The following is a 22725-nucleotide window of genomic DNA, read 5'->3' as shown; positions in this document are numbered from 1 at the left end:
AAAAACCAAGAAAGAGATGGGAGAGTGGGTGGAGAGGAAAAAAAATCACAAAGCCCTGGAAGAAAATTAGCACACTCACATAAATGATGATAACAAGAGCAATCACAGAAAGAGAAGCATCATTTTTAAAAAAAATGTTCAATTTATAAAATCCAATCATCTGCATAATCCAACCTTTATCTAAAAACTGCAAAAGTAGTAGGAAGCATTATGATCTCATTTGGATAGGTGTTTCAATAGCCATTACTACAGATTTACTCAAGTGGGAGTTTGAAAATAGATCAATCAAGGCTTCTCAGAACAAAATAATAGGTTAGGTACAAACACCTACTCATAGCATGATACCATCTGCATGTGGATTGATTCATGATTTAACTTTTTCCCAAAGTCTGACAAGTATTTATATATTTGTGTTCAATGTATATGTATGCAGAAATACTTTGTTCATCCCCATATACTACAATTGATGCTCTATTTTCATCTCTGTTTAAAGACGACCATATTCCCCTAAATACCAAGAAAAGATTAAGAAATGATGCCAGGGCCTGTTGAAGTCCTTACTTACGACTAGTAAAGAAAGAAATGTTTTACCACCACAATGGACTAACTCATTTACTACCTACTATAACTGCTTACCCAGCCAATGAAGGTGCATGGTAGTATCTCTATTACAGACATGAACACAGAACAATGGAACCCAACCCTCGTGGTCTGGATAAAGCCTAGTTATGGAGCAAGTCCTCATAACCCTATGGTTGTGGTTTAGATATGAGGTATCCCCTAAAATCTTGTGTGTGAGACGATGCAAGAATGTTCAGGGGTGAAATGATTAGATTAGGAGAGCTATAACCTGATCCATGGCCTAATCCACTGATATGGATTAACTAAGTGGTAACTATAGGCAGGTTGTGTGTGGTTGGAAGAAGTAAGTAATGTGGTTTATATTTCATCCCTGTTGAGTGGAAATCTCTTTGCTTCCTGATTTTCATGTCCTGAGCTGCTTTCTTCCACCATGTCCTTTTGCCATGACATTCTGGCTCATTTTAGGCTCAAAGCTACGGAGTCGGCCATATGTAGATTGAGACCTCTGAAACCATGAGTCAAAATAAACTTCTCCTCCTCAAATGTTCTTGTTAGGTCTTTTGATCACAGGGACACAGAAGCTAACTAAAACAACCAATCTGGACAATTCCTTCTTCTCATTCCTGTTTTGTAGCCCTTCTTCAGAGGTTAATGGCCAAGTGATGAGACAATGAAATACAAATTAGCCTGCACCATTGCACTAAAGTAATTTCAACATGCTACAAAAAGAACGAGTTTAATATTATTCCTAGATAGAGGTTTGAGTCATTCAGCATTTAGTTATACAATGTCTCTTTATCATTTCTATAGAAAAATAATACCCCCCCAACAGCTGACAGGCAAAAATGTTTAAATAATTTTATTAGGTAACAATAATATAAAGCTTGTGCTAGAGAATTCTTAAACTTTGTCACAGCCATGGCAAATTAATATATACATGTGACTGTTGCAAATTACCATTACAGAAAATATTAAAGTTCTCATTTGCTTGTAATATTTCTAATAAACTCCTGAGTGTTATTTTACTTAAATTCTGATACATGGAAGAAAAATATAATGGTGGCTTCAAATAAATTTTACTGTCTCAGATAAGGGGTGCAGGTCACTAGAAAAGAGAAATGACAACAATAACTCTGAAAGCTCACTTCATATTATTGCAGTAGGTAACGACTGAGAAAGAAGCAGGCAGGGATGCCACAGCAGTTGAGTTCTCTTCACATGATTAAGTAATAATGGAAAAGTTAGGGGGCTGGGGTTGTGGCTCAGTGATAGAGCACTCTCCTTGCACGTGTGAGACCCTGGGTTCGATCCTCAGCACCACATAAAAATAAATAAGTGAAATAAAGGTATTGTGTCCAACTATGACTAAAAATAAATAAATAAATATTTTTAAAAAATAATGAAAAAGTTACAGTTTTCAGATATTGGGAGCTTAATGTTTCATATCACAGTCTGAAGAACAGCTTTCTATGGTACACCAGTTATCATGTTTCCTATTCCACAAGAGGTAATTTAAAGACCATGGGGAAAACACTTCAATTGCCCAATACCAGCCTGGTTTAGTCCCATTAATGATTCTGAGACCTCATGATTTTTTAAAACTAGTAGTTGTTTTATCAACTTCAAAGAGCCAGTTAGTTTTATTTGTAAAATTACAGTACATAGATATACTACCCAAATGTAGCTGGGAAATAATAATTGAATTATTTATAAAAAAATTTTTATGTAGTTCTGTACAGAATCCATCGAATATATGTGAACTGTAAATGAAATGTGATATATAATAGTAGTTTAATCATTCAGAAACAAATCTATAATCTTAGTGTCAAGACCTGCAAGTAAGAGCAACCCAGATTGGTTTTATTTTTATCTTCAAGTGGCTATACTAACATAACATATTTACCACAATACATTTCTTGATGGAACCCTCTTGGATGACTAGTGCTTTACTCCTGGGTTACCCCAGCAACCCTGTCAGGAATTTAAATATTAAAACAAGAAATTGATGCCCCATATGTAAACTTCATCCCTGTTTTTCACATTTAGGAATACAAAGAAATACCTTCCAAATTTAAAAAGAAAACAAAACATAAAAGTAAATGGACAAAACGAAGATACTTTAGCTTGTAGGGAAAAAAAAAAAAACATCACTTACTTATTTGGAAGAAATCATGTGCATCTGTAATGAATTTGGTTTAAAAATTCTAAGATTTTAAAATGTGCACAAATCTCAGTTTGTTTAAATTTTGCCTGAATGTGTTGTAAAACTCTCCCAGAACATTCCATTTAGTAGCATCTTCCTCCTGATACTTTGTGCCTTTACAAAACACAAAATGAAGACCAAGAAGGTTTTTTCCTACTGATTTTTTCCAAGCTATATGTTAGAAAAAGGCAGTAAGAACAGCAAATAAAATAATCAGGTTTTAGGCTTCATTCTATAAAATAAGCTGGGAAAAAAATCCAGTATGATGGGAAAAATTATACATTGTAGATGTTTTGCATTATCCCAAAAGCTGAAAATAACATCCTAGTCATTTATTTCATTAGAATTATTTCCTAGGAAAGTTATTTCCAACTGCAGAATAGATTTTTCTGAGCTTCAGCCATCATCCTTCCTGTTTTTTTTTCCCCATAATCTTCTTTTACCCTTTCAAATCCTCACTCATTCCACCCATTTCTCTGTCTTTTAAGGCACAAAATGGGAACAAGTGGCAAAATCCAGGGGACAGATTTGGTTATTAAAGGCAAAAAGAATCTAAAGCAACTCTAGCAATTTGTCAAATAAAAAAATTAATCTAGGCACTGTTATCTATTTTTAAAATTATACCTAAAATAAAATTTCTTAATAGAAATGTTAGTCTTCACATCTGTACAGATTTTAATGCCACTATAGTATTAGCGAATGCATTATTTGTATAAGGCAAGTTTAGACTAAATTATATCACAGTGATTAATTTGCTTGTGGGTTAAACCTAAATTCAGAAATCTATGAAACTACATATGTGGAAAAGATGGAAAGAAATCTCAGTAATTGGAGTGAAAGTTTCTCTTTAATTTGCTCTAATGCATCATTAAATTCAATTGTATGTGGAACTGAAAAAAAATACAGTCATTTTAGAACATGAAAGAGAAGCATTAAAACAGACATTGAGCTTTATATACTATTCATTTTTCAGTTTATACTCATAATTAAATTATTTAAAAACGCCATTAATAAAATGTCTGAAACCATCAACAAACTGTGCAATAAAAAACATGATAAGACAAAGAATTTAGCTTACTGAGGAACAGAGGAGCCTAACATCAAATGCTGAATAATTGTTAAAATTCAGATGTTCTCTACTAGAGTTATATCCTAAAGTCCATGCATAATTCTAAGATTATGACTACCAGAGAATTTTTATGATTACTGTCATCAACCTTTCATTGTTTCCACACTTATACTTCAACAGTTTCAATCAATTTGGCTCTTATCAAACACCTACAGCACAAATGAATATATGATTGGTTAGAAAGAAAACTTTACTACAAAATTCATGAATGTTGGGCTGGGGATGTGGCTCAAGAGGTAGCGCACTCGCCTGGCATGCGCGGGGCGCTGGGTTCGATCCTCAGCACCACATAAAAATAAAATAAAAATGTTGTGTCCATCGAAAACAAAAAATATTTAAAAATTCTCTCTCTCTCTCTCTCTAAAATAAAATAAAGAAAGAAAGAAAGAAATACTCCACCTTCTAGAGTTATATAATAAATACAGAGACAGTCACGATATCCTTTGCTAAGACTGGCATTATCTTGGTGCATTTGACATTAAAATGGTTTCTTTATATTTTAATTTTTACTGTTACAAATGAAAATAAACACTTTTGTATGTTTATTAATGACCTGTATTTTTGTCTTTATAAATTATTTGTATCTTTTGCTCATTTTTTCCTCCCCAAGTGATCTAATTCTTATTAATTTATAAAATCACTTTACATATTAAGATAATGAATCTTTCACTTGTGATATTTGCTGCAAATCCTTTATCTCATTTTTATTTTCCTGGTTTTCTAATGTGAGAGGTTTCACATTTTGTGAGTCAAACCTCTTTATCAGTTACATTGTTATGTATTACTTTAACATGTATAAAAATAAGTCAAATATATCTGCATATTTAACAGTTAATTGTTTCTTATTTTTTACATTTGACTTTTAGTTCTGATATTTATGTTAGGCTATGAGGAAGATGTTTATAAATATAAGATTTGTAGTTCATTTTATAATCATATTACATAATATATCAATTATAGCTTTGCTGTTTGTCTTTTAATTTATATTCATGTCTCATCTAGAGTTAGGTCTAGTCTTCGATATTTATTCTCTTTGTTTTGTTTGCTAATTATTTTGTTTGTAACCTTAACACTTTATTATTGTAAAGTTATATATTATATATACTATATACTTGTTCAATTACTGAATATCTAACAGACATGCGAGTCTTCTGCTCTGTTGTTAGTTGCTCACTAAATCAGAGAGTTGGATGTCAATTTTTTTCCCTTCTTGTTCCATATAGCATATAGTTTGCAGTCTGAAAATCATTTTTAAATTTAGTGTCATTGAGGGTGTAATTACTAGGAACTCCTACACCCCAACTGCAGGATCAAAGCAATGTCTTTTCTTTCTTCTCTCCACGTACAGTGCTATTACACTAGTTTTTATGCATCTGGGTGGAAATGTTCTTCATACATGAAATATAAAAATCAATAATCATGGAATGTGTTTTATACACATATAATAAAACTTTTATATTTGTCACAGTTACTTAAATCTGCTTTTTTTATTGGTTAAAAAAAAAACCCTTGTAAGTGTTTTGTGGTACCTGCTATCCAATCTCCCTCTAACCATGTTCCCTTCCCCTCCCCCACATCTTCTAGTACTCACTACTCTTAAATTCAAATTTGCCTCATTTCACTTAATATCATGTCCTCCAGTTTATTTTTTGCACATGACAAGATATAAATTTTTGTGAGTGGATAATATCCTATATTGTGTACATATGCTGCATCTTCTTTTCATTCATCTGTGCATGTACACCTACAATGATTCCATGTCTTGGCTATTGTGGATAGTCTTGCAATAAACATGGAGTGCAAATATTTCTTTATTATATTGATTTGATTTCATATCATATATATCCAGAAGTGGTTTATATATAATATCCTATGGTAGATCTGTTTTTAATTTTTTGAGGAAACTCCATAGTGCTGTCCATAACAGCTATGCTAATTTACATGCCCACCAACAGTGTATAATAAGATTTCCCTTTTCACCACATCTTTACTATCATTTGTTGCTTTTTGATTTTTTTGATAACAGCCATTCTAACCAGGGTGAGAAGATCTATAGGTTTGATTTGCATTCTCCTGACAGCTAATGACATTGAGCATTTTTTCATATATTTATTGACCATTTGTATTTTTCTTCTGAAAAACGCCTATTCAGATCACAAGCGCAGTTAGATAGAAGGAATAAGTTCTACTGTTCCACACACAGTAGGGCAGTGAAAGTTCACAATAGCCCACTATATATATTTTATGAATAACTAGAAAAGAACATATTCATATTTTTAAACACAAAGAAATGAAAATGCTGATCAATACACATTGTACAGATGTATTGAATTGTCACACTGTACCCCGTAATCATGTATAATTATTAGGCGTTAATTTTTTAAATAGGCAAAAAGAGAAAAAGAAAAATATAACCGTAAGAAATTACCACTCGAAATATTTTCCAAAACAAAGGCTAATCCATTTAACATTTTAAATATCTCTTCAAAAATATGTCATTTTAATTAGATTTTTATTTTACCTTTGATATTAGACTTAGAAATTGTTTTCTGTCACATAGCACAGGCACCTGCAGACGCAGTCCATGTCAGTGCATGACACCCTAACTACATGTGAATCAGACAGGTGAGCATGTCCTCAAAGGCAGGCATTTAGAGAAAATAGTCAGCTCCATTTCTGAACCACCCCAATATCTGGGAATACAGAGAACAAAATCTGCCTTGTAAGCACAGGCCCTAGGCCAAGTCCTTTTTTAATATGCAAAAGGTCATGATGACATCATTTCATTGATGTTTTCTGTTAGCTACTGAGTGACCCCATTGTGTTTCTGGAAAGAAAAACATCTCACTAAGATAGTGATTATCAAGGCAGGGGTTGCCTCTGGATCTATTTAACTTAATGCAGACTTCAAAGGACCTCCTGCATTGGATAACTTTAACTCTATTTCTCTCATCCTCACCCTGATGAAGGTCTTCTTTCTCCTCTGGAGACTTTTCATATATTGACTCAGGTATATATTAATCAAATTTCATAGAAATGCTGCTTTTCCCTCCATAGTCATGAATACTATTATATGGTCATTTAACTAGAAAATCTATATTGCATCTTGAAAAAGGTTGAAAGAAGATTAGATCAACAATTCCTCAATTCCTTCCTATAATTACCCCTGATTATCTCTCACATGTACTCTTTCTGAAGGTGCCTCTGCCTCAACTGTTACATTCCATATCCACTCCCCAATCTTCCCTTCAACTATTTGATCATAACAACACCTGCTCTAGCTTAAAACTACTTATTTGTTTTACAAAATTCCCCTAACTAAACATCTACTGTAGTCAAAGTGCTTTCTCTTCTACGTTAAAAAAAAAAAAAAAAAAAAAAAAAAAAAAAAAGCTTATTGCACAGGTCTTGGGGTGGTTTAAAAACAGCAACAACAACAACACAAAAGTAATTTGAAGAAAATGGCCAGGAAGTTATTGTGCTATTTGACTATCACATGTTAAAAAATCAGTACCTAACAGGAAGTCTTCACTAAAATTTGTAAAGTTAAATAGCTCAAGTGGGCATCCTCTAAAATTACATACATATTGTATTTGTCATGCCCGATGTTTGATGTGAATCAGCTAGGTATAGGAAGTGAGAATTTTTAAAAATTATTTTGTTTATTATAAGGAGAACTTTGGGTCCTTGTTTGCCCAAATATGAAGTCAACAGAAAAAGTTAAAAGCAGTTCTATGAAAAGACAATTAAGAAATCACAGTTGTCAGATGATTGGATAGGGAGCCATCCCTTGTTTAAAGGGAGGCATCTCTTGTAAACCAAAGTGGAAAATAAAAACTTTCAACTTACTTTATACAACATCTGCAAAGGAAAAAATAATAACTGGAGGGTAGCATGGACAAAAACATCATTTTTTCTTTGTTTATAGCAGAGACGTTAATAATTTTTAAATGGACAAAAAAGCCAAAGAAGAAATCAGAGTAAAATCTAGCAGCAGAAATGACAGCACTCTGAGGGTTTAAGAGGAATGAAGCAAATTACATTGAGTGGTAATAAGAGCATTTTAGTGAAATGGAATAATTAGTTATTTTCAGGAAACAAATTTCATAAATTAAGTATCATGACTAAAACGAATTAATGATTAATAGTTGAGTCCTCTGTTCCTTTAAAGTTATCAAAATAAATATGATGAATTGAAATGTCACAAAACACATAGTAACATTTACAAAGCAATCATACAAACAACCTGTGGATAGAAAAGTTATGTTCATCAAAGATCCTATTAAATAGAAAATTAATAACAACAATAATAATAACCCATACCTTTTCTGTGTCAATTCCTTTTGACATGGACCATGTTGAAACAATATAATCCATGACTCGTTCACTAAGGCCTTTTGGGACCTGATAGAGCTTCAGAAAGTCCCGAACATTATTCAGCATCTCGTGGTATCGGTTGGTGTTGGCATACATTTGCTGAAAAATTGTGGTGACATTTCCAAAAATAGTTGCATAAAGAAGAGCTGAAAAAGAAGAATGAAGGAAATAAAACAAATATCCCCCAAAATATTTGAGAGATGATTTTATAAATTTACATGGGTTAATGCCTAAAAAGAGTACCTGGCACCTGGTATTCACTTATGATAAACATGATTTTATATGCATGTACCATACTGGTCAACCTAACAAATCATGAGGGTGGTTAAAATATGTAATAGTGAATCAGATGATCCAAAGTTATAATTTTACCTTAGAAATTCTAGCCTTTGGATTAAAGTTATCCTCCAGCCTCATCCTCCTGAAAAAAGCCTAATGCATTTAAATTGTTACAGGGACTGATGATCTAGCTTAGAAACGCAGGCTTCTTCTTACTGCTGACTGCTTCCAGCTTTTGGAATACTTCTCTGGTTATAAATATTTTTGACAGAACATCAGAAATATATGGAGTGGAGACAAATTAAAATGCTCCATTTTTAGAAGTTTTGGAAGATAATCAGAGTTGGAATTAAAAGCTAAAATAAAACTTTGGAGGTGCCTGGAGTTATGAAACTCATGTCAGTATGCCAGTGGCTATAAGTTTTTTGGTCCCATCATTTTAAGAATAAAGACAGCTCACTGAGCACTGTTATTTATCTCCTGGAAGCCATGAATGGCAATGACTGCTGCCCCCTTCTAAATCCTTAATTTACCAAATCTGCTTTCTTCAAATCTGGTCAGGCTATGAATAATGACTTGCTGTTTTAGAACTGTAAAAATTTTAAAAGTACTTGAGTTTAGCCAGAAGAGAACACACCTCCAGTCTCTGACTTTAGATGCAAGAGATCATTACCAGGAAGCTCTTTCGAAAAGGGGACAGTACTTTATCCACCTAATAGTCAGTAACACAGTGTTTAGTAACCACAGGCTTTGTGTAATAAAGCAGAATATCAGGTGGTGATCATTTATATCCTGCATTGTCTAATAATTTGAAAACAACTCCTCTAAACGGAGTGTGGGAAAAAATAAAGTTTCATTTTGTATCTTCATGAACCAAATCCCATTTAATGAAACTAGTAGAAAATCAAGAAAGCAAAGCAACTTATGATCCTTAATATACTATTTTGGATATATCATTTGGGTCTTCAACAACAGTTGTTCTCCTCAGAGTACAACAGATTTTAATTTCACAAATGAAAGCTATTATTTTATAAACATTTAGTCTGTTTTCCTGCAGAAAGGTAGAAGTTTTGATTCCAGTACAGGACAACTTTTAAGATAGATGATATCTTTCTAAAACTGAGTAGAAATGCAGCTGAAATTTCTCAACTGTATCTTTAAATCTTTGAATATTCATATTTAAAAATTTTAAAAAATTAATCACAGAACTAACATCACTATTCTACCATTGTTGCTAGTAATAAAGACTAAAGATGAACAGAAGCAATGGGAACAACTAAATGATAGAAGAACCATCTAACAAAAATGGAATTTCAAGTTTACAGAAAAGAGAAAAAGAAGGAGAGTTTATGTTTTTAAAATAATGAATACTTTAGGGGTTAATGAAATAATGCTTTAATTATAATGGGGCACTATTACAAAACATCATTTTTTGTAATAGTGCCCCATTATTATAAATGGCTAATATCACATAACTACCTATTTTGATATATTTTACTTGTTAAGAACCCCAAGATGTTTGCAGGGTGCTATATTAACACATACCTTACTACTGCCTTCTAGTTTAACAAATGTCCATACTAAAGAGGAGCATGATGATAACAGAATAACATCTCCCAGAGAAGCATCACTTTGAAGCTATCCACACACAAAACTACCTTTGCAAGAACTAGCGAAACCAAGTAAGAAATTGCAAGCCCTGGATTTAGTATAATAATAGGAAAAGAAGCATTGAAGAATGCAGAAAGGAAAAATTTTCAGGGACTCCCCTCCTCCATCTCCAAGCAGTGGAGAGAGAGACTATGTGGAAAGACACTCCTCCAGTTGAGGGAAGGGGAAGAAATTACATTTAAGCCTTGGGTTTTGAATCCAGTACTAGAATTGCCAATGTGAAATCTAGCTCTTCAGAGCCCCAGGGCCCTTGGCCCCTGGCCAGTGCTCACAGACACAGCCTCTGGACCTAGGTTAGTCTGGCAGCAAAGGACTGTTTCTACCATCCTCCCTCAGCTTCAGGCAGCACTGTATGGGAGAAATACTCCCCCTCTTATAGGGTAAGACAGGGAAGTAAGAAAAAGGTTTTGTCTTAGAACTCATGCCCAGCTGGTGAAATCCAAGTGGTGGGCAGACTCCAACCATCCCCAGACTCAGGAAAATACCTATAGACAAAGCCTCTGAGTTTGTCCTAGTGTGAGAGACCTCAGGCCATGGTGGGACATGTATTGTGGCCAACATCATCACTGGCTGATTGCAGTAGCCTCGAGCCACTAATACGCTGCAGTGACACACAGGGCAAAGCAGCATGGCCCTGGATCCTCTGCTGCACTGGTCCTATAGACTCCAGGTTTAACACAAGCATGGCGACATCAATGACTACAGGACCGCCTACTCCATTCCTCACTCAATCCCAAGCAGCACAACTTAGCCTTATCTGTTTGGGGAAGAAGAAGTAAGTAATTACCAAGTGGCAAAGGGGCCTATAGCCAGTCCCTGCATAGTGAAGCCCAGTATCAGGCAGAAACTGTGGTATCTAACCGCAGGCCAATGACAGTGAATAGAGTGTCTGGGCTCACTTTGGCTCTAGGGAGAGACTTGCAGGAATGAACTACCCTATTTAGACATTCGTTCAGTCCATTCTGAGCAACACAATAGTGAATGTGATCAACTTGGGCCTGAAGTGCCTTTAGTGCTGACACAGTGACAATGTGTCAACTATGGACTTCTGGGAAACCTAGGACATTGATGCTGGAAGCGAGTAAATAATCACAGGCTCAAATAAGCAGCCTGCTTAGAATTTCTATAAAGACAAGCACAAACAAAGCCAGTTAATGAAGACTAGAATAAATACCTAACCAACCCTTCTAATGGCAACATCCTTGTCTGCCAACAAGCATCAAGAATTCCCAGAGAACTATGACCATGCTTAACAGACAAAACAAGGTGCCAATAACTGACCATAAAGCAACTGATGTATATGAACTCTCAGAGAATTTAAAATAGATATTTTAAAGAAACTCAATGAATTTCAAGTAAATCCAGAAAAACATTTCCTTGAGCAGAAAAGTGAACTAATTGAAATAAAAAATGTGATTAATAGATCAAACAGATGAATCGGTAAGCTCAAGAAAAAAAACACTAAATTTGAAATACACAGATATACTGTTGGAGGAGAAAAAGAAGAATGAAGTGGAATTAAGAAAGATTGCAGGAACATCATAACCTTAAAAGAACAGATATTTCGGTTACTAAGGTTCAAAAGGTACTTAAAAAATGCAAAGGGGTATAAAGCTTATTGAAAGAGATAATAACAGAAGACTTCCAAAATCTGAAAAAGATACAAATACATAGGTATATGAAGGTCAAAGGTCACCATCAGATTCAACTCACTCAAGTCTGTCCCAAGACATATTATAACCAAGCTTTCAAAGGTAACATACAAACAGAGGATTCTCCAAGCAGAAAGAAGACCAGAAAAAAATACGCAGAAGAGTGTTCCAACTGCCTAACAATAGACTTCATACAGGGCAGAAGGTAATAGGATGGAATTTTCCCATGCTGAGGGGGAAAAGAAACATGCCAACAAATACTGTTTGATTCAGATAGAAAAAGATATTTCCAGACAAATATGCTGAGAGATTATCACTGCCAGATGTGTCCCTCAAGGTATGACAAAGGAAAGGTATAAAACTCACTATAAAGGCAGATTCAGAATTACCTAATATTGCAAGCACAGTATATAAACCTTCTTGATCTTTAGTACAAAGACTGAAAACAAAACAATTAAAAATAATGACATTAATATGTTAAGAAGCCACATAGAAAGATGCAAAACAGAAGATCAAAAGTTCAAAATGTGGGGAAAATGAAGTGTACGTGTACAGGTTCTTCAGTACCTTTTCTATTTTTTTCTTATCTTTATGATCAATGAATAAGTTGTTATCATTTCAAAATGTCTTGTTACAAATAAAATAGATTTTTTTTTTGTAAGCCTATGGTAACAACAAAGCAGAAACCTATAGCAGACCAAAAATAGTAAACAAGGAATCAAAACACACTACCCAGAGAAAAATCACTTAACTACAAAGGAAGACTATAAAAGAGGAAGAAAGAAACTAAAAAAAAAACAAACTATAAACTGGGTTATAAAATGTCAGTAGTAAGACCTTACTTACCAATAATTATGTTAAATTTAAATGGATTAAATTCCCCCAAGTAAGACACAGAGTGACTGAATGACTAAAAATCAATAGAAAAGTATGTGATTGACAAATTTCTTGATGTTTTATCTTTCTGAGTACAGTAAATATGCACTCAAAAATATATGCTGCTTATATGGTCTATTTCCTCTCATCATTCAGATCTCTGCTCAAAACCCAACTCCTCTTAGATGGCTCCCCTGACCACAGGGTCTAAACATTCCCTTCTGTCAATATCACACTCCACATCCTCTTATTAGAGCTTGTTTATTTTAACATTACTTTAATTTACATTACATATTTATTTCTTTGTTATCCATCTTCCCTAGTAGGAATGTAAATTCCAGGAAGGTAGATGTGGACTTACTTCTATTGCTCATTACTATATGTTCCCAAAATACAGTAGTTCCTGCAACACAGTAGTTGTTCAAATATTTTTCAAGTAAGCTTACATACCCCAAACTAAGAAACAGTTTTTCAGAAACATTCTTCTTTTATATAAAAATTTCACTATTGGGGATTCAAACATACAGAAGGAATATACATTATTAAAGCTGGTGCAGTAATAAAATATTTAGAAACTAAAGTAATACATGACCTCACCATAGTAAGACAATAAATAAATTAGAAGGTCCATTGTTATTTATCAAACATAAATGACTATGATTTTGGGTTGGTAAATTTTATAGAGACCTGTTACATTATTTAACCTTTGAATGGAAATAATGTACACAGCCAATTCACATATATCATATTAATAATTAGGAAGATTTGTGACAATTTCATAAGCCTCTTTTTATAAGCTTTTTTGCAATCTTTTGGACTTAAAAATGATGATTTCATAAGCTTTTCATATTTATAGTTTTAGTAGTCTCTTGTCCAAAAACTCATATTTTTCTCACTCACCACAAAGGAATTATTTTGAAGATAATTATGGTAGGTTAAAGATGCCTAAAAATTCTCAGTCATCTTTTCCATTGACAGGCACAATCTACATCCCTTCCCCTTGAATCTGGGCCTACCCCATGATTGTGGAACCAATGAGATATAGTAACCATGATTATGTACCAGTATACAGGCTCAGGCCTTAAGAAACTAGAGACTTCCAGTTTCTCATCATTTGAACACCTAGTTCGAACACCTTATTAAAACCTAGTTTCCATGTTGTGAGGAAGCCCTGGTATTCTTCTACATATGCCCTCATGGAAAGGAATAAAGGCCTCTGGCCAATAGTTTTTATTGAACTCCCAGCTAAATCCTGATTGGCGGCTGAGCAATTTGAATATTGGTATGAGCATACACTTCTGATGACATTTAAGACTATGTAGGAAGTTCAACCATCACTTTTCTCTCTATCTGTATTCATGAGATTTAATAATGACATGTAAAATATGAAAGAAAATATTCCATCAATTTGCGATTATATGTACAGCACACAGTTTGACAGCATCAGCTTACGTTATTTGGCTAAGTCAACAAAAGAGTAGATTTTCCTGGCCCATTCAAGTCATCCCAGTTGATACCACATAACCTAGAAATAATTCATGTCTTTCTAGTCTTTTATAAATTGCAGATGCATATATGTAATAAATGGTAGGGTTTTCAAGCCACTAAGTTTTATTAATTATGCAACTATAATAACTTAAGCCCTAATAAAGTAGAGTGATTCTCAGTTGGGTAGAGGACTTGGGAAAGCAAGGTGGTGAAATACCTATTGTTTTTAAAATATAAAAATTAAAGTCATAAATGAATGTTAAATGTTTTTAAAAAGATACAAGTTAAAAGATTGAGCAATGCTGTTATAACTAATGATAAATATCAATATTTGTTCAAGAACTATTCAATTCTGTAAATATTCATTGAATATTTATATATGCCAGTCACCATAGGAACCTCAGGGACATATAATGATTAAAAAAAAAAAAAGACAAACAATCCTCAACTTCAAAGAGTATCTACTGTTTCCTAAAGAAAAGTGCTAGTCTTTAATGATCTCAAGTCACATTCTTTGAAAGAAAGCTAATATTTTCTTTTACACTGTTTACAAAAATTCACACACAAAAAAAATTAGAGCCCTGTCAAGCCCATAACTGAACTGCGGTTTATTTCTCAGGCTTAAAGAATTCACAGAGCAAACAACAATCTATGTTCAGGTAATTAATTGTAACAGTTTCCACTTATGTGAGTTGTTCATCGTGGTAGATAGAATAATAATATCTGGCTCTCTGAAGATATTATGTTCTTCTGTCATTTCATTTTGTTTGCTCACTAGATCTATTCACCTCCTTAATAACAATCCTTCTTCTTTAAATTTTGCGCCTATTTAATAATAATATCCAACATAAATTTTTCCTAATTATCTTCATTGTGTATGTCTTGGCAGGTGACCATTGGCCTTGGCTTGCACAGTCTAAAATATTGATATGGGACTGCATTACTGATAACTCATAGGGCCACATAAGTGGTCCAACCATCATCTTCCTCTATTTTGATATTCACTAATGTCCACCTTTAGTAATGATATTTAAGATGTGAAAGGAAAATGTTGCATCAATACGTGATTATCTGTGCAGCACACAGCTTGGTAAAACATTTGAAATGGCTCCAGTTGGCCTTAAAACAAAGTGAAGAACCTCCAGTTTCAAGTCACTCTCCTCCACTTCTAACAGCTCCTGGTTTCCCTGGATGCTCTTTTGCAATTATATTTTTATATTTTTCTTATATTTTTCTCATTCATCACAAAGGAATTATTTTGAAGATAATTATTGTAGGTTAAAGATATCTAAAAATTCTCACACACCTCTTCCATTGACAGTCACAATCTATATCCCTTCCCCTTGAATTTAGGCCTACCCCATGACCAATATATTAAGGCACACTTTTTCTTATCTTCATTTAATCTGTAACCCTACTCTACCCAGTATCCGCACTATGCCAGTTATACTGTTAGAAATGAATCTGGTTTCTACATGTTAAGTCTTAAATACTAAAAACTGCTAATTATATTATCCCTCTCAGGGATGCTAAAATTTTGAAAGAGGAATTTTAGGTAATACAATGATTGCATTGAATTACTATTTGAATTAACTGTCAACTTGTGAGGTGCGGGGACACGGAAGGGACCATTTTTAGAACTCACTAAATTTTAGCATAATGTTGGACATATTTCACCCAGCTTAGAGCTAATATCGTGATTATAACATCAACGAGGTTCCTCAAAATAGTCTCAACAATTACATGGCAATGTTAATTGATATTGTTTCCTACATACCCTAAAGGCTGATTTAGTTTTAGGAAGATAATCATGGAGTTAGCAATTAATTACTAATGTTACATCACAGATTAAAGAAAGGATAAGAAGGGGTTGAATGGAAAGATTTGGAAGATCATGAATTCAAAAGAATTCTAGGAAATTAAAAGTAAAAACAAAAAATTAAAACATCAAGCTAACTGGGGCAAGGTGACATGTGCCTGCCTAGCATTAGGTGGGGAGGCTGAAGTGGGAGGATCACTCAAACCCAGGGGTTCCAGACCAGTCTGAGCAAAACACATCTCAAAATAGCTTGATCTCCACTTTATCCTTCTATGATAGTTATTTCTTTCATGCCAAGTAAATCCTGTTTTTTTTAATTCTCTCTAATCTAGCACAATTCATTTAGATTTCTAATAAAATTAGTGTACAGATTCCTGCTTACACAGCTATGAAAGTTTTTGTACCTTTGATAAAAACAAGTCAGACCATACAGAACAATGCCTCTGAGATGAGACACTCAACAAATACTGTTCTCATTATTTCAGACTCATTTCTCACGGGTTACACAACAGTCCCCAATGTGTCAACTGTCAGGCAACCTGAGACTATCAGAGATTTAAACTGTGTTATCTTTGGTTCCACCTTAGCATCCATCCCTTCCCCTCCTCTTGTGTGCCTCTCACTACCCTCTGCTCCCTTCTGGCAGGGCCCACTCCATTGCTTATACCATCACACTCACCACTATATGAGTAGGTGCCGTTGCCCAGCTAATGCAAAGACTAACCTAGACATACCCACAAATAATTACTCTGGAGGGGGCTGAGCTGTCATAGGCACCCAGAAGCACCATTTCAAGTAAGCACATGGCCATCTACACCAAGAAGGAGGTCTCGAGAAAGTACAGAGCAGGGGGCTGGGATTGTGGCTCAGTGGTAGAGCACTCACCTAGCATATGTGAGGCACTGGGTTCAATCCTCAGCACCACATAAAACTAAATAAACAAAATAGAGTTATTATGTCCATCTAGAACTAAAAGAAACACATTTTTTAAAAAAAAGGAGTAGAGCAGGAGACCACTGTCAGTGTACACTCAGAGATTGCCAAAAGGACAAAGAGATATTTTTATTTTTGACAGTTTTCAAAAATCATAGTTACAAAAAAAGACTAAAACTTCAGTTGAGTATAAATAACTAAAGGAAAATAAAATAGGTTTGCATGAAGTGATGCAGAAGTGGACAAGGGTCAACACAACTTTATGTCAAAAAAAGAGCAGAACACCAACTTGGAAAAGGCAGAATGACAGACATCAGGTTTTTGTTGTTGTTTGTTTGTGTTTGAGTCAGCTTTTTCACTGCTGTAACAAAAAGGATCCAAACAGAACAACTGTAGAGGAGGGAAAGTTTATTTGAGAGCTCAAGGTTTCAGCGGTCTCAATCCACAGACATCAGGCTCCATTCCTCAGGGCTCAAGTTAAGGCTGAATATCATGGTAGAAGAGTGTGATCAGAGAGCAGAGAGAGAGAGGCTCCACTAGCCAGATACAAATATATATATCCCAAAGCCACGCCCCCAGGCCTCCCCTCCTTCAGCCACACCTGCCTTCAATTACTACTCAGTTAATCCCATCGATGATTAACTCACTGATTGGGTTGAGGCTCTCATAACCAAGTCTTTTCCCCTCGGAACCCTCTCACATTGTCTCACTCGTGAACTTTTGGGGAACACCTCACATCACATCCAAACCATAACGGTTTGTTTGCTTTGGCAACTGAGGATATTTCGTTTGCCTTTCTTGTCTATTTCTAAATGTGCTATTTTAATATATTCAAGAAATAAGTATAATATATTTTACAATTTATATAACTGATGGCATGTGCTTTTGGCACTTCTATTTTGTTTGTAGTTATTTTCCTCTGTTAAGTTAAAAAAAGGAACATTTCCTATTCTATCATACACACACATACACACACACACACACGCAATAGTGCAATTATGGTCTCATCTGATGATTGATGATAATGACATGAGTTGTATCCTTTAAATATTTATAAATTCTTATATTGAGTCTTATTTTTAAAAAATGTTCAAAACAAAGTAAGAAAACTACAATGGCAAAAACTTTGCTACTTCACTAATCCAACATTTTGATACAGAGTTGTCTCCACTCTCTTGGGATGTTGCCCCACAACCATCAACCCTGAAGAAGTGTAAGTTGTCCTGTTATTTTACTCAGCATAATGTCTTCCAATTCTATCCATATAGTCACAAATGAGAAGATTTTGCTCTTTTTATGGCCAAATAGTATTGTGTGTATAAATAGACACACACACACACACACACACACAACATATACATATGTCCTGCATTTTCTTTATCCATTCATCAGTTGATAGACACTTAGACACTTAGGTTGGTTCCATTTCTTGGCCATTGTGCATATTGCTTCCATAAACACGAGAGTTCACATATGTCCCTCTGACATATTGATTTCATCTCTTTTGGATATATACCCGATAGTGGGATTTATGGATTACATGGAATTTAAATGCAAGACCTGAAACTGTGAAACTAGAAAACATGGGGATATGCTTCAGGATATTAGAATAGGAAATAATTTTTTCTGTGTGTGTGTACTGGGAATTGAACTGAGGGCCACTCAACCACTAAGACACATCCCTAGTTCTATTTTGTATTTTATTTAGAGACAGGGTCTCACTGAGCTGTTCAGGGCCTCATTAAGTTGCTAAGGCTGGCTTTGAATTTACAATCCTCCTGCCTCAGCCTCCCAAGCTGGTATTACAGACATGCTCCACTGTGCCCAGCAGGAAAGAATTTTCTGACATGGCTCCAAAACACAGGAAACAAAAGCAAAAGTAGATAAATGGGATTACAGCAAACTAAAAAGCTTCTGCACAGCAAAGGACATGATCAACAGAGTGAACAAATAACCCACAGAATGGGAGAAAGTATTTGCAAACTAATCAACTGACACGGGATTAACATACAGAATAGATAAGGAACTAAAAAAGACGAAATAGCAAAAAAAATGAATAATTCAATTTAAAAATGGGCAATAGAACTAAGTAGACGTTTCTTAAAAAGCAGACATACAAATAGCCATATGGGTCTTAAAAAATGTTCAACATCATTAATCATCAAGGAAACGCAAATCAAAACCACAATGAGGTTATCAACTCACAAAAAAAGATACAAGACAGCAAGTGCTGAAAGGAACCTTTAGACTATTGGTGGGAATGTCAACTGGTATTGCTACTTATGAAAACCAGTATGGAGTTTATTCAAAAAATTAAACATAGATCTTCTTTACATTATATGTGACTTGGGTCAGGTTAATTTCCTGAATTTTTTCCTTTATATTTTTATGGGGGATAAAATATTAATTTAGGGAGGTCATATGGATGTGAAAAGACAATGCACATAGGTTTATAATAAGCACTAAGGTTTGCTATCACAATTATTAATATCAGGTTTCTTAATGCACTTCTGTTAATGTGACCCTGTATATGTATTAACATATCTTGCTGTACACACACTAACGTTCTTGAAAGCAAATATCTTTTAAACTCAATCAATATCATAGTCCTACACACATAATTTCTTGACGCATGAAAGACAGAAGTTGAATTAAACTTAAAATACTCCTGTGTAGCAAAGAGCAAGTGCACAAGAACCATCCCAGCTCAAATATGAGAACACCATTAAAGTATTACAACATGCCAATCTGAAGAGATGGAAAGTCCAAAGAAACAAAGACATTAAGAAGAATAAAATTACAAACACTATAGCTTGGGTGACAACTATCTACTAATCTATTCCAAGAATATGAGAACCCAAGGACACCAGTTGTTAAGTCTTGATCATTTATAAAAAAAAATTAAAATAATAGCAATTCCTATTATAATGGTGTAGATAAAAATTCATCACAAATTAATCAAGAAAAAAATGCCTGTACCAAGCATAGATTAAAAGTTCAAGTAGGTATACCATTTGGCCCAATTATTCCATTTCTTTCAAATGAATAAAATGAGTACACAAAGATGTTCACTCATATGTTTTTTACAGTTTAAAGAAAAAAAGTAAAAAGTTCCAAAATAAAATTGGGGATACAAATAGGAGCACAGTAATAAAATGGAAAAATAGACTTTAAGATGATCATGGGGATCTCTGGTCATAAATAAGGAAAAACAATGGCACATTTTTGTTAGAAAAAAGTTGTGCACAATATTTTATATGTGTCTGTAAATGTATAGGGGAGACTGATTTTGGGGCATACAAAAAAATAACTACAGGGACATTTGTAAAATGTTAACAGTTGTTGTCTTTGGACAATAAGATTTGTGGGGTTTTTAAATTTTAATTTTTATTGGTTCTTTTTAGTTATACATGACAATAGAATATATTCTGACATAATTATAAAAGCATGGAATATAATTCATTCTATTCAGTCCCCAGTATTTCCCCTCCCTTCTTCCTACCTTCCATTCCCTTCCTTCTTAAACTGCAGAAAATTTCTGTAGTTTTTTTTTTTGCAAATAAACATGCACCACTTTTATTAACAAAAATAAGTTATTTATATATATGTTTAGAAAGTCTGAAGCTATAAATTTCTTTAAAGAGTAATTATTTCAATTCCTAGGTGACACATTAACAGAAGTACATTAAGAAACCTGATATTAATAATTGTGATAGCAAACCTTTAGTTAGTGCTTATTACAAACCTATGTGCATTGTCTTTTCACATCCATATGACCTACCTAAATTAATATTTTATCTCCCATAAAAATATAAAGGAAGAAATTTAGGAAATGAACCTGACCCAAGTCAATTTCAACAACTATACAACCTAAAACTCATATCAGCTTTAAGATTGATTTTGCAAATAATATTCTGTCCTGCAGAAGATCTCTTGTAGCCCTTATTGGTTGCTTTGAAATCATTGGTATAGACAAAAGTTCTTAAGCACAAACAGCAGATCTCAAAGAATTAAGTACTGCCAGAGAGTAGAATACAGACCAAGTGGAAACTGTACACAGCCTTTAAAACATATGAACCAGTGGATGTTCTGGGCCCCTCTCTAAGCTGGGATGTGATATAGACAAGGAGATTTTAAATCTATTATTTAGATAGAGCAGCACAATTCACAATAGCCAAACTATGAAACCAGCCTAGGTTTCCATCAAGGGATGAATGGATATAGAAAATGTGGCAAATATACACAGTGGAGTTTTATTCAGCCATAAAGAAGAACATAATTATGTCATATGTAGGAAAATAGATACAACTCGAAATCATCATGTTGAGCAAAATAGACTCAGAAAGTCAAGGGTGTGTTTATTCTCATGTGTGGACACGAAAGAGAAAACAGAGGGGGGGAAAGGAACCTTATGAAAATAGAAGGGAGACCAGTACAGTAGAGGGGCAGGATTGGGGAAAGAGAAGAGTAAAGGAAAAGGAGAGGTACTAGGGGATGAAACTGATCAAATTATGTTATGTGCAATATATTACAATGAACCTCACTGTTAAGTATAATTATAATGCACCAATAAAAATGATGTGCAAAACTGTTAACAGTTACCACATTACCCAAAGCAACCATTTCATGAAAAAGAAAATGCACTAATACCTCTGCAATACAAAAGGAAATTTTCAGTTTACTTTGCTTGTGCTAAGAAAGTTTATTGATTATAACAGACAATACTAATCAGATGTTGATCTTTATTTTGAAAGAATTCAAAATTCAAGAAAATTGGACATATACTTAGTGATGGAATGGAAATTCCAATTAGTGAATCTTGGAAGGCAAAGAACCCAGGGAATATGAACAGTGCAAATCCAACATTTATAGTGTCCCTATCACAACCCTCAAATTTTGTGTCATATAAATCATTGCTGTATCCATTGCCTTCCATCCAAATCCAGTTTAGATGTTCTGCCAACACTTTGTGAAGGCTGATTCCACCTTCACTGGGTTCCTCCCTTCATTTTCTTAAATACTAGAGCCAGTCTATGGAACTCAGAAACAGTATGAACATGTCTTACCAACAGGCTTCAAACACCTTCTTTAAAGCACTGAAAAGAATAACTCCAGGTCCAGAGACCCATTACATTATTGCTACTCAGTCACACCTCCCCCACTTCACTTCTACCCTGGAAATTACACTAAAAATCAAGTTTTTCTAACCAGATGAACATCTCTTTGGACAGCTGGAGTGCAGGTTTTAATTTTGGAGCTGAGAAGATAGTTGAACCATTGTAAATTTCATTCTGTGAACATTTCCTCTGTGTGTGTAAATTACAACCCCTCTGCATGGTCGACTGCAGAACAAATTAAGTCTTTCAAAGGTGAAACTGAGTCAGCTTATCAGACAGACCTTCTGGTTCAATACATGGCCACTCTCCTCGGGTCCATTCCGGCTCCTCTTTCCATATGATCTTCCTTGTAAAACCAACTATTAAAAGAGTTTTTCTTCTTCAAAAATACCTTTTATACTCAGGACCCTACTTTCTCCTTTCTATTAACATTCCATAATTTAATCTTCTTATCCTATGGCCAGGTTACCATAACATCTTCCTAACTGTTCTCTGCCTCCAGGTCATTACAATACAGTCTACACATAATACATTGTTCAGAACATTTTTAAGAAGTCTGAGGAAATTCATGGTCATAATTTTTATAACCAAATTGCTTC

General features: G+C 34.2%; 1 protein-coding gene across 1 annotated transcript in view; it reads right to left on the bottom strand.

The window, feature by feature from the left end:
* The window catches only part of Kcnh5 (potassium voltage-gated channel subfamily H member 5), a 303814-nt gene that overhangs the window by 114362 nt on the left and 166727 nt on the right, over positions 1–22725 (bottom strand). Inside the window, exon 8 of the mRNA XM_046461686.2 lies at positions 8238–8437. Coding sequence (XP_046317642.1) covers positions 8238–8437 — 200 coding nt within the window. The remainder of the gene's footprint in view (positions 1–8237; positions 8438–22725) is intronic.

Source organism: Marmota monax, unplaced genomic scaffold, assembly GCF_021218885.2.
Source record: "Marmota monax isolate L192 unplaced genomic scaffold, Marmota_monax_Labrador192_F-V1.1 WCK01_AAM20220418_F8-fsc00001, whole genome shotgun sequence".
NCBI classification, from domain to species: Eukaryota; Metazoa; Chordata; class Mammalia; order Rodentia; family Sciuridae; genus Marmota; species Marmota monax.
The sequence above is the reverse complement of the archived record's forward strand: the minus strand, read 5'-3'. Positions and strand labels throughout refer to the sequence as shown.